The sequence below is a fragment of the Lissotriton vulgaris genome, chromosome 3_2, assembly GCF_964263255.1.
Source record: "Lissotriton vulgaris chromosome 3_2, aLisVul1.2, whole genome shotgun sequence".
NCBI classification, from domain to species: domain Eukaryota; kingdom Metazoa; phylum Chordata; class Amphibia; order Caudata; family Salamandridae; genus Lissotriton; species Lissotriton vulgaris.
Window position 1 is genome coordinate 159,291,192 of NC_141690.1, and position 13,006 is coordinate 159,304,197.

At 39.5% G+C, this 13,006-nt stretch overlaps 1 protein-coding gene across 2 annotated transcripts in view; it reads right to left on the reverse strand.

Moving 5' to 3' along the window:
- Positions 1-8,720: 8,720 nt before the first annotated feature.
- AFAP1 (actin filament associated protein 1) overlaps positions 8,721-13,006 on the reverse strand; it is a 423,233-nt gene continuing 418,947 nt past the window's right edge. Inside the window, exon 18 of one of the 2 annotated variants that reach the window (XM_086964131.1) lies at positions 8,721-12,035. In XM_086964131.1, the coding sequence (XP_086820257.1) occupies positions 12,009-12,035 (27 nt within the window). In that variant the 3' untranslated portion in view covers positions 8,721-12,008. The remainder of the gene's footprint in view (positions 12,036-13,006) is intronic. The other variant, XM_086964132.1, reaches the window with a different exon arrangement.

Sequence of the window (13,006 nt, forward strand, 5' to 3'; positions counted from 1 at the left end):
CTCCTAAAATTCTCTCAACTGGGCGTGGCTCCTAAAAACTCTGTGAGGAATGATGTCGGCCTAGGAGCTGCTGGCTCAATCATGGAGCCAGGCCTCAAGTAATTCTCACTTGTTTCGTCAGTCAACAGATGAAGTGAAGTCGAAGCATGCTTCGACAACTTCTTCTCATTTGGGGACTTACCCGAATGGCTGGACGACTAAGTGCGACAAGCTTCTTAAACTTTGAAACTGCTTCTGGGTCCTTCCTCTCGACCGGAATCTGGGTCATCATGGTGTCGCACGCCATGCCACCAGGAGCTTAAGGACTCGCTCCCTCAAGGCCTTCGGGTTCATAGTGCGGCAAACAGAGAAGGCCTCCAGGTCATGATCGTAATCTAGGTACCAGAGGTATACATGGTGCAGGTCAGTCGCAGATATTGGGCATTGACAGGAGCCGCAGGGCTTGTAACCGGCCTACTCAGATAACACCCTGCCACAACAGGAGAAAAAAAACCTCAAAAATATACTACGGGTAGCTCTTCCCACATCCGCGCTGACTGGCGTGGAAACAAAATAATTGACATCAGCGCAATGAGGTGGCGCCTCTATAGGCTTGCGCACGTCACTTCAGGCGCGGAGGACACCACACAGACCCGGATAATGCCACTTACTGGTTTGCAGTAATAATGCTGAATACAAATTTCTGGATCCAGTCTGACACCTGGGGAGAATACTTCAGTAAAGAATGTGCAGCTAGAAGTCTCTATCAGTTATAGGATTTGGTCTGTTTGAATACTGTGTAATGCATTTGGGTTGTGCAAAGCCCCAGTGACATTCCAGTACTTTATAAACAATGTCTTGAGTGAATATTGTGATTGTGTATATAAATGATATTCATATTTTCTCACGCTGTAGAGATGCATACACAACATATTTCTGCTATATTAATGGTCTTACCATAAAGTCAACTCCACAATAAATTTAGAGTTTCTGGGTGTGATTTATTCTCCACACAGCTTAGGTATAGTGAAACGAAAGTTCAAAGGATTAGAAATTAGCCGACCCCACAACTGGTGCAAGATGTACATTGCTCCAAGGGATTTGCATTTTCTATGGACAATTCATTGACTACTTGTCTGATGTCCTTGCACCCACCACTCACTTATGCATAAAAAAAACTTTCCTGTGATTTCCAGAGGATGAACAAGCTTTCCAATAGTTAAAAAGGGCATTTACTATTGTCTCTATCTTTGCCCACACAATGACATTAAGTTGTTTAAGTTTGAGAAATTTAAGCCTATGGAACACAACTACGTAATTGCAAAAAAAGAACCTCCAGCCATCATAGTAGCTTTTTAAGAATGGTGTCACTACATATTGGGAGCTAAACGGAACGAGCAGTGTGCTTAGACCATTGATCTCTTCAATTCACGCCCTCTGCCAGACTTAATACCCAGACAATTGCGTTGAATGCTTTACTAGCTGAACTTGATATATATAAAGCAAAATGTGTGACTATGGCAATTTACGGGGCTGGGGTGTGGGGCTTTGCAGATTCAACTTTGTTACAAACAGTTGAAAACATTTTTTTTAAGGCACATTCTCACCTTACCACCTAGTACCTCCTCTTTGATTTCGCATGATGAGCTAGCGCAACATTACATTGCGGATCTTGTAAAAATTGAACCTATATTACTGTGGCACAGTCTGGTGTAAGGACCAGACAAAGCTAAAAAGGGCAATTTTAAAAGATATTCTGAGATTAGAGGGGGCACTTACAATCCCTGGCTCAAATTTGTTCACGATTTTATGAACGACCTGGGCCACCCAGAATATTTCCTAAACCCTACATCAATGACTGAGATTTCAAGAAAGACCTTAAAAAACAATGGCCTTCAGTCATTGGAGCAAATAGATTGGTGGGGGAAATCTCAGAAAAAAACTACAGTGAGACATCACCTGATAATACACACCACTCTGGGGATGGAGCCATATTTATCATGTGTACCTGGTACCTTTGATAGATTTCTTTTAACCATGTTTAGACTGGGAATCATACATACTTGTGTCCTTCCCGAAAATAAATGACTGGTCACGTGATTTAATACTGTGCCCTTGCGACAACACCTCTGACCAGTCAACCATGCACTTAGTGTTGTTGTGCAAATTTTACCTGGAACAGAGGAACGTCTGGATTATTCCACTTTAAAAAAATGTAGGGATCAGACAGTGCCGCCAAGCTGTTTGCACTCCAGCTGTTGGTGAATGAACACATAGCTTGGAGATTAGCACAATTTTTAAAAGCAGTGTTTTATATCAGGAAAATAATTATTCTGGAATGCCAAATGCTGCAATCGGTTTCTTCTTCTTTTTTAACTATAAATTAATTGTGTTCTATAAACTCCTGTAAAGAATTTGTAATAAAATTTGTGTATAACTGTTCTGTGCTTTTATGTCCGTTTTAAATAGCAGCCGCATAAAGCTTTTCTTGAACTTGATTTCATAGTGGCATTTAGTCCAGGAGCCCGGAACAATTATGCTTTGACCAGAAAAAGTACCAAAAGTAATTAAGCATCCAAAGATTACATTCTTATGCCCCACAAGGTAATAGGGGCACTCTATCAAACATTTAATAAATAAATAAACATAAAAAGAAAGAAAGTTCAACAAGGTTTCTAGAGATTCAAAATGCAACATTGGCTAAAACAAACCATGTCCCGCGGGATAATTTTGCCATTTCATGAGAAGCTATTAGTACCAACACGGTTTATAACTTGTGTCATGCAGCACACCCACAACAGGCCACCCAGGAATTGCAAAAACTTTGGTTCTACTTTAAATTAGGTTACAGTGGCTCACATTACGTTAAGATGTGAAACAAGCAATCCAGGATTGGGATGTGTGTGCTTGGTCTAACACAGATCATTACAAGCCCAGAAGACTCCTTAAAGCCCAGAGGACTACTTCAATGACAAAACCTGACCTTCCTGGGAACACATATCGGTGTTTTCTTTATTACAAAATTACCTAAATATCAGAAAAAAACGACTAGAAACTGGTTGTAACAGACACCAGACAAAAAGAAAGAAGGATTTAGGCCCAGATCTCTGTACTGGGGTTCATGCATGACATTGTTCGGCATTCTGTCCATCAATTGTTCTTTAGGCGGAGCCTAGAGCTGCAAGACTTATTGTAGAAGAGTAGGTGAATAGAAGCTCCGCCCATATTTGCCATTGGCTTGTGTCATTGTCTGTCCTAAATCCTGGCTTCTAATTTGTTGATAGGCTTGTTAGTCCATCCTTAGTACTCCTCCCCTTCATTTGTCACCTCCCACGGAGACTGGCCCCTTTACATCGGTTGTTATTAGGTACGTGTTATTTAGACTATGAGCACTATTTTCTTTAACAAGGTTCTCTTACTGCAGGCACAATGTGCTTTGGTGCCTTCTCTACTCCCCCGCCCTCCTGTTGTCAGTGCATTTTCCCCCACCCCCACCCGCCCGTTGTCCCGGTCATCTTGCACCGCCGCCCGCCCGTTGTCAGTGCCTTCTCCCCCCGTTGTCCGTGTCTTCTATCTCCCTACCCGCATTCCCTCCCGTTGTCATGATGCCTACCATTTGCGATGCAATAGGTCTTGTGTAAATGCAAGACCTATTGTATTGCGAAAGCTTGTTTTGCATTTGTCATCCCAGACGTCGGTCCCGTGCTCTCCATGCCACTGGAGTCAAGCCAGCCTGGCTGATGAGGGGAGAGACCCCAAAACCAGTACTAGGATGCTCGTTTCCAGTCCAGGGAGAATCTGGCTTGGCAGTTCGGGCTGAACTGTTCCCATGGGGAACAGAGCCAAGACTGATTTGCATATGGCTGGGTCTAAAGTGGAATGCATGGGGTGCAAACAACGATGGATTTAGGCCCAGATCACTGTACTGGGGTTAATGCATGACATTGTTCAGCATTCTGTCCATCAATGTTTATTTTTTCATTGGTCAACCTGACAAAGATAGCACATTTTATCCAATGTCACTACTTGCCTAGTGCTGCACAGCTCGCAAAACTACTGATGACCCAGGTAGCATGATTACACAGTGTGCCCAAGAAAATAGTTTCCGATCATGGGTTTCAATTCACTTCTAATTTCTGGCAAGGCTGGTGTTCTACGGTGCGAGTTAATCCACCACTCTTAACTTGTTTCCAACCTCAATCAGATGGGCAAACTAAAATGGTCAACCAAAGTTTGTAGCTAGCAGTACCTACACTGCTATTTGCAAAATACACCTGGTTCTTTCGTAGATCTGTTATTTCCAGTGGAAATTTCTTAACATAATACTAGACATATCTTCAGGCTACTGCTCTTTCTTTAATTTGAACTGCAGACATCCTTGTTGTTTACCATTTCTGCAAAGCACAGTCTTCTCTGGTGCCTGCAGTTTCTAAAATAGATTGCTACATTAGAAAAATCAGGTTGCAGGTTCATCAGTATTTAACGGCAGCAAATTCAAAATACAAGATATAAGTTAACAAGAAACGCCAAAAAGGTCCCAAATACAAGATTGGGGATCGTGTATGGCTATCAACCCGAAAATTTTTGTTTCCACATCAGGCTACATTTTGACCACAATTTCTTGGCCCTATACATTTCTTCCACAGAATAATCCAGTGACAGACAAGTTGAAATTACCAATTGGTTATTGTATCCGTCCAGTATTCTATATGTTGTTATTTAAACCAGAAAGGACTAAAGTAATTGTATGCGTCTATTCAATTTTGATCCAAGGTGAATGCAAATACAAGATACAGTCCATTGTAGACTCTAAGTAATGATGCAAGAGCCTTTCGAATCTTGGGAGGCAAAAATCAATGTTCAGGCCCTGGGTTATTCACAAAATTTCATGCACAGAACCTCAACAAACCATGGCCAACGAAATAACTTTGAATCATCAGCACTATCATAGCAATATAATAATCTAAAATTTTTATGGTTTGCACTGGGTATGTGAATTTTACTTAATTAATCATCAGTATATTTTCACTGGTGAAAATTCAAAAAAGTAAAAGTTTGTGCATGCCTGGTATGTTTACCGAAAGGTGCAAGTAACCAATTTGTAGGGATGAAAAGGATGCCATAGTATTCAACAATCTCTGGTGGAACAAACTGACATGCATGGTTAGGAACTACAAGTCCCAGTAGTACCTGTGGCAAACTAAGCGGTGTCCAAGTTGGTGCAGCTCCCGCTACAAAAGGGAGCTGGGCCATGAGTAATGAGCTTAATATGGAGTAAATTCCCAGTGCAAGACAAGTACTACCATGCATGTGGCTCTGCAGATCTCCGCGAGTGCTTTTAGGACACAATACATTTACAGAAGGCCCCAATTTTTGTGACAAGCTCTGGTTCAAATTCAATGATGAGATCGTTAATCGCAAAGATAAAATGAGGTCAGTTGCAAAACACTAGAAGGTAAGAGCGTGGATGCTTATTTGCTATTTTCATAGGAAAAAAATAAATGACAATGATACTTGAGAGAAAACAAGTATTTTGAGACACTGAAAAAAAGAACTACAAAAGTGGCGCATGTGGATATGAACTATAATGTTGATATAATTTAAATTAAGATTTCAAAAATGTTTTAAGGATGCTGAACATTGTTTAGTACTCAAAAATAACTCGGGTGTACTTCAAATAGGAAAGATACTCTTTAGACCAACAAAGCTAAGTGAAAACAAAGTGAATATCCCTAAGAGAATTCCATGCTGTTGCACTGCAATACTAAATAAGAGGTAAACATGAGAGGTTATGGAAGAATGACTGATCTTCTAAAAATAATAGCGCGAGTACAGGTTGAGGTAGATATTTGGAGTAATCATTCACTGGTTTGGTTTTCTTTTCAATTATCACAAAAAAATCGTCAAGCAGAAAGCTCTGAAAGGTGAAGACAAATTCTAAGCTTAAGGCACTCATCATAAGGTACACCTGGAAAGAGTATTGAAGAAGAAGGTTTTGAGCATGTGGGTTTAGAGAGCAGAAAAAGCATTGAGATCTCGTAGTTTCATTAGGCATTACAAATCTCCCCGTCAGCTGAAAACCGCATCCCTCACTTGGCCTCTTCAACACCCTGTTCTCTTTGTGAAACAAATCAGGTAATTGGGGTTATTCAGCCTCTGAGAATCATCTCTCCACATCCTAACAGCAGGGCACAAAGAAAGAAAATTGCGAACGAGCTAGTTGCCTCCAGTGTTCTCACAAACAGAAACAAGCATTTGCAATGCAATACGTCTCTCAGTAGTTAAAGTTTGAGCTACTGGCTTTGCAAATAATGATGCAACCCCAATAGCTCAAACTATCAGTACTGCGAGACCTATTGCATTGCAAATGCTTGTGAGCCTTGCTACGTGGACATGTGAGCAGTGACGGAGCCCGCAGTCATGTTGTAATTCCCCAAAACAAGAAAAGCACATGACTGTGATGCTGCAGCCCATTGTGCACCTCCCCTTCTTGTCAGCATCCATATGTACAAAGCACAGATTAAAAACAAAGGGATGACCAACTGGCTGAGACTCACAGGAAATAAGATCCAGGCACCGATGACAACACGTGAGCAGGACTCCAGCAGTTATGTTCACTCTGCTCAGTCCAAATAAATAACAATAACGCAGAGGGAGGAGAGAGAGAGGTGCACCTGCTCAGCTGTTGCTGGCAGTCTGTGAGCGGATATCAAAGCCAAAACAGGCTCCACCTCCATTGAAAAGAAGTGAGAAGCAAGCACACGCCTACCAAAAGAAACCCAAGACATTCCCTAGCGCAAGCACTGCCTAGGCAAGACCTAAAACTTTATGCCCATATCCTGAACACAGCTTGTCTTGAAGAGACAGTGGAAGCGATGCCTAGGCGAGACCTAAAAATATAAAATCCTAGGATCTCAGCGCCAGGTATTGATTTGGAGGGTGGCCGTCACCACAGTTCGCCAACACTGCCAGCTTTGTAATTAGCCAGACAGGGCAAGACAGGCCATCAATAAGGCACGTGGGTTTTAGGAAGCCAGTACGACTCCAGGGTCCAACATAAGATAACAAAAAGTACGTAGCCTGCGAGAAAGCCAGAACCGCAATTTAAACGGCTATAGATACACCACCCATTTACATCTCGGGCTGCATCACTACAGTGTCAATATACCTCCAGTGATTTCAGCATGCAGAATAGTCACTTCATGCAGCATAGCCGGTTTACAAAGATATGGGACACTGGCAACGAGCTATATGAATAAAGCATCCTAGGTGGCATTAAAAAAAAGAACAAAAAAAGAGTGCATTTGTAAATCTCAATAATTATGACTGAAATATGCACCCCCACACAGCAGAAAAGATACATTGTATGATTATTTACAACGCACGCTTGAGAGTGCTTTACTGTGGGATTTCCACCCAGAATCAACGCACTGGTAGGTAAACTAGTAAAAAAATCCAGCTTTGACAAAAAATACTCTGAACACCGACAAACCTAAAGGGAACATGACCACCGTCAGCCAAATACAGATGTCTCTAGTTCAACAATCAGACACAACTCTGCTTATTTGGGGCTTATCAGTGATATGGTTTATGTAGCAAGCCTCTTCACTTGCTCCTGGGCAGCCAGCGGTCAATGGGCAGAATAAATGTTGTTTTAGGAACTCGGGTACCATGCACTCTAATTTAAATGAGCACACTTGATTCTACAATGGTTGCTAGGTCGATACACAAAAGTGGGTGTAGGTTAGTAAGTCAAAGAGAGTATGACAGCAATACTAAATAACAAGCAGAACAGCAGGTAAAAGAGGGTCTGAGTTTATTTTTTGCAACGCGCTTTCAGTTTGAGTGAAAGCGCGATGCAAAAAAAACCATGCACCGCCAATAACAAAGCCCCTGTCGAGGCTGCGCACGTTGTGCAGACTTTGTAAGCAAAACAACCACGCAAGTGGTGCGCGCACGCGCCACAGCCAGTCATCTGTTTTGCATTATCGGGCACGATAATGCAAAACAGATGTCGGGCCTGTGGGTAACCGACACCAATAGTCCGTGGGCGGAGCAATGCGCCCACCTTTGGACAATTGCGTGCTATCTTTGTTAAAAAGACGCACGCAAAGGCCAATAGCGTGGGGCAAAATTGAAAGCACACGCACAAGCGTGTGCGATTCTTAGGTTAGTTTTAGAAGCCCCTACATGAGGTCTTTCGCCAGAACAGCACATGCGCGCTGTTACAGGCTCGACCTAAAAACTAACGAGATTGTACCTTTGTATGAAAGAACCACCACTAACACAGGTCTAATCACAAAAAGTATGGATTAAAATATATATAATTCTAACCAAGTACATAAGTCAATATCGAGAGACTAAGTCTGTTTACTGTAGTGTTGATGTTTTGAGCTCTTAAATTACTTTGAAGGATCATGATCAGGACAGAATATTTATTGACACATCATCGCTGACAGGAGACCCCGATGAATATTGCAACAGTAGTGGCTTCATATGATTTTTGGAGGACTTAGAAACCGTATTCAATAAAAGATAAACTGATGGTGAATAGGCTCATAAGAAAGGAATTCAAAGGTTACAAAAAGACGCCAAAATTATCCCACCAGGCAGGACACCATTGTCCTAGCACCAGGAAAGGCAGAGACAGACAAATCAACAATCAAGGTGTGGGCCAGAACATCCAGTCAAATTAAACCCCATCCTCACCCAGAAAAAAGACAAATCATTTAACATCCTACTTTCAAATATATTTATTGATAATACACATGTATGTTCACACCCATTAGGTGTCAGTCCAATTTAGCATTGAGAATACACAGGACATTAAGAAATCAACTAAAGCTACTCAAAAAGTAGGCAAGTCTTTTTGAACTAAACATATGTACAGTTTCTTTTACAACAATGTGCTTAAAGAGTTAAATACAATATGAATTGCAATCAAACAGGTGTATATTTACAGTCAATTATAACAGGCTCTGCGTAAACATAAAACAAAAGCTTTTCCTTGAGTAAATCGTTGGATTATTTTAAATATATATTTTTTAAAATACAATAAGGAAATAATTACATTCTTAACACAATACTATCTTACAACATATCTTGGTGAATAAAGTTCAACGTGTCAAATAATAAAATTGCAACTAAATTTTAATGCAGAGTTCCTTTTTACAACTTTTAAAAAATATGTCTGGGCTCAAAATTATGTTTGGCTATTGTGAGCAAATAACTTTCAGAGTGCCATATATACATCTACGGACATAGAACTAGGATGTTACAGCTGCATGTGGTTTCAGACAAAGCTACCAGTACATAAGGTCAAAGCACCAAAACCTGTGTATCAAACATTTGATTAGTCAGAAAACAATCCCTTTGAATTATATCTTCTGTATTCAGTAATAGTTTAGAAGGGAAATAAAATTGTATATATGAACACCCAAAACTGGCATGTGCTGCATGAAAACATGTCTCCTTCTAACTTTTGGGTAACATATTTAAATGTTAGAAACAGGACATTTTGATGGACTACATTTCTAATCACAAATTAAATAGTACTTTAATTGTTCACATGTGAACATAAAGGATTGTTTTACAAATGTTTTTAAAGTCATTCAAGAGCTGGCCTCTGGAGAGGACTGCTTCCAATTTCCCCATAGGGGAATGATTCTCTTCATATACCACATTTCAATGCTTCATGTACCACATTCCAATGCTGCAGTACAAGATCACTGTAGACGAGCTTCAATGATCATCACTAGGTCAAAGCAGATTAACAAAACCTGAACATTTGATGAGCCAAGCTGTGTCAAGGTCCTATTCTCCTGTCAAGTCTTAGGATGTTCCCTCTCCTGATGGATTGATGCCTCCCAGGTTTGCAAATGCCTTGCAAAGGAGGTAGGACTGAGGGCTTTGCTAGGGAGCAGTTGGTTTGTGGGTGGAGGTAGATGAACTATCTGCTAGATAGCATTTAATGAATGAGTTATACTGAAGTAGAGTACAGAATAAAAGCTTCTCTGAAAGTGGCAAAAATGACCACCAATTTCAAAAGGGGATCTCCTGATGACTGATTTTACGAGCAGTCCATTACCAATCTCTTTTGTTTCTAGCCTTACAATGTAAACTTTTGTAACACCTCTGAATCCTCTGTAACAAAAACTGATACAAATATATAAAACATGTATTAATCAAAATGTATACAAGTTTTACAATGTTAATGAAATCTAGCATTGTAATTCAATGTTCATTTTTCACTGTTTGGCTTTCTGACTTTGAACAGGTATGTAAAAAGTCTCTAGGAGCTTACCAAGAATTGGGAAATAGAATAATTTATTTATAGGTCAATGATTCTTTGATATAGCAAATTGAAGACTGACTCAATTCTTTTTTTGAGTGCTCTACGCTAGGACTGTTTAGGTTCTTTTCCAGGAGCACTGCTTCTGTCGGTGAATAGACACCATGTGATTGTTCTAATTACAGCACTATTTGAAGCCAGGCAGTCTTGCACAAAATGTGCTGGAGTTCTCATGGGTGGCAACCATTCAGAGCACTGCATTCATTGCTGTTCTCTGAAGCTGGCCACCATGCTTGCCTGCCTTTACAACAATGCAAAATGACTTCTATAAGTTAGTGTGGCAACAGAATCAACCATAATGATGAATGTAAAAAACATGTATTGTTTTTCTCAGCCTATGTTCCATGCAATTATGTGCAACCAGATTAGCACTGAACCTAATAACAGTGACCTCTTATCGCATTAGTAAACACAGTTGGTGGGTTTTTCATTATACCCACTATAAAGTTATGAGTTCATACATAACTTTGAATGTTCATCACTAGGATAATGGGCAACTAGCTTTGACAAAGCCCCTCAGAACATTGTTTAATGCTGTACGTTTAAGCAGGATTGGGATAACCGGGGTTCAGAAAAGTCTGAGGTTTTAGTTTTAGAAATAGCCATTGAGCAGTGTGCATTTGCCTAATAGACCTGCCAAGCAACGCCAGCCAAGAGGAAATGTGATAGAGTAACATAATAGTACCTTGAAATAAGCGAAGCACAAAATACTGAAACATTCAAAATGGTTTAAATATTATCATCATCACAGGATGCAGAACTGTGGAATTCAGCATTATGTTAGTTAGCTCTTTATAAGCAGTCTGGTTAGACACCATAGTATTGAGTCCAGAATACTGTTCAAATGTGGGTCAAACTTGGGAAAGCAAGGTCAAAGACTCCCGGTTCTGTTATTACTTACCTGTTTGTTATTGCTTATACTGCATAGTTCAGACATTTGATGGTACTACTTAATGATATGTTGTATTAGTCCACATGATTGTCCGTTTCAGTACTAGGTTTTACGGTTTGGTTATACATAATTTTCTTCCAACTCAATTTCTTTATTTTAAATAAGATTTAATTATTGTATACAGCACTCTGATTTTATCTAGGAGATGGCATGCGCTTTAAAACATCTTAAATAAATAAATAAAATAAAGTGACGTTTTAGATAAGTTTCACATTTTAGAGTCTTTAGTAAGTTTAACCTACATATTAATAGTTCAATAATGAGGACTTTGGGTCAAGGGATTATTAATTGTTATATTTCAAAATATAACTGATGGTTTAAAAATTAGAAAGACTAGTCCCACCCTAAACATGTATGCATCCGAAATATCCAGCAAATACAAGTAGGCGTGGGTTTTTCTTGAATATCATTTGTCGTATACATTGCACCATATTCTAAAGCCGTTTTATATAAGTTTAAAGAGTTGAATACTGTAAACCGTTACTGCTCTTTCAAACTTACATACAATTTTACAAAATGGAGCATTACAAATACAGTTCAAAAGGGCAAAAGGGGGGAGGGACCTGATGGGGTCACATAAGTTCTATGTGGACGACAAGTAACTGAGGCCCAGGGTTGCTTTTCAACTGATGTGATACCCAATTAAGGGTAAGTCCTCCTCAGACTTTGTCTTGGTCCATAATTCTTAAGGCTGTTAAAAAGTTCATCAAGTAGATGGCATTTTGTTTATGTTCCATTTTTCAATTCCCATTCCTGAAAAAAAAAAGGATTATAATTATTTACATGGTCTGCAATTGTCAATTGTGGTGGTTTTCTTTAGTCTTTAAAGACATATTATGGAAAATAAGACTGTTTTCATCTTGTCAAACTCAACATAACCAGAATGCACAGGTGAAGATATAGTAAAGCCAGAAACAAACAAGGTGTTTAAGAATCCACTTTTAACAGTATAAAACATATACAGATGTTCAAAACCTGCTCAGTGGATAGAGTCGCAAAATGCTTTTATTAAAGGTTAGCTATAAACAAAAGCACACATGCAATGTAGTAACATACGGAAAGATATGAACAGAAGACTACACATGGTGAGTTGTTTGTATATAATAGTTTAAGATTACAAATTATGGAATGATGCATAAGCATAAAAGTTGTAACTCCTCCTTCTGGAAATTATTCAGTTGTCCAGATCATTGTATTAAGTGTTTGGTTTCTGAAACATCAATAAAAAACATGGTTGGGCAGTAGTTTGCAGATGGCACATGGTTGGTAGGTAAGTAGACCTTGTTGTGCACAAGTTAGGGTGCTTAATATTTAGCAAGTGGAATATGTGCGGATTTAAATATGGTGTGTTCCTCCAGTGACTGCTCTCCAAAAGCTATTTTAACTAGAGGGGTTGTAGCTGAATCCTGGATAATGTCAAAGTACTTATTATAAACTTTAACCTGTAACTGAACAGGAAACGCCTGCAAAATGCATTCAAGCACTATTTAAAAAAAAAATCAAACATAATGGTAAAGTTGGACTTTTAATAAATATTTAGAAAAAATATATTTTTTAAAGTTACCTTTTTATCTGCCTTAACCTCCAGTAGCATTAGCATTAGCATACAGACAGCTGGTCTGCCCAGTGCTTGGTTTAATGAGGTGTGAAACTGTTCTCTGAGTAAAATGGGCTGCGTGTGGGGATGTCTTTTTCTTCTCCTTGCAAGAAGAGTAGTTAAGGCG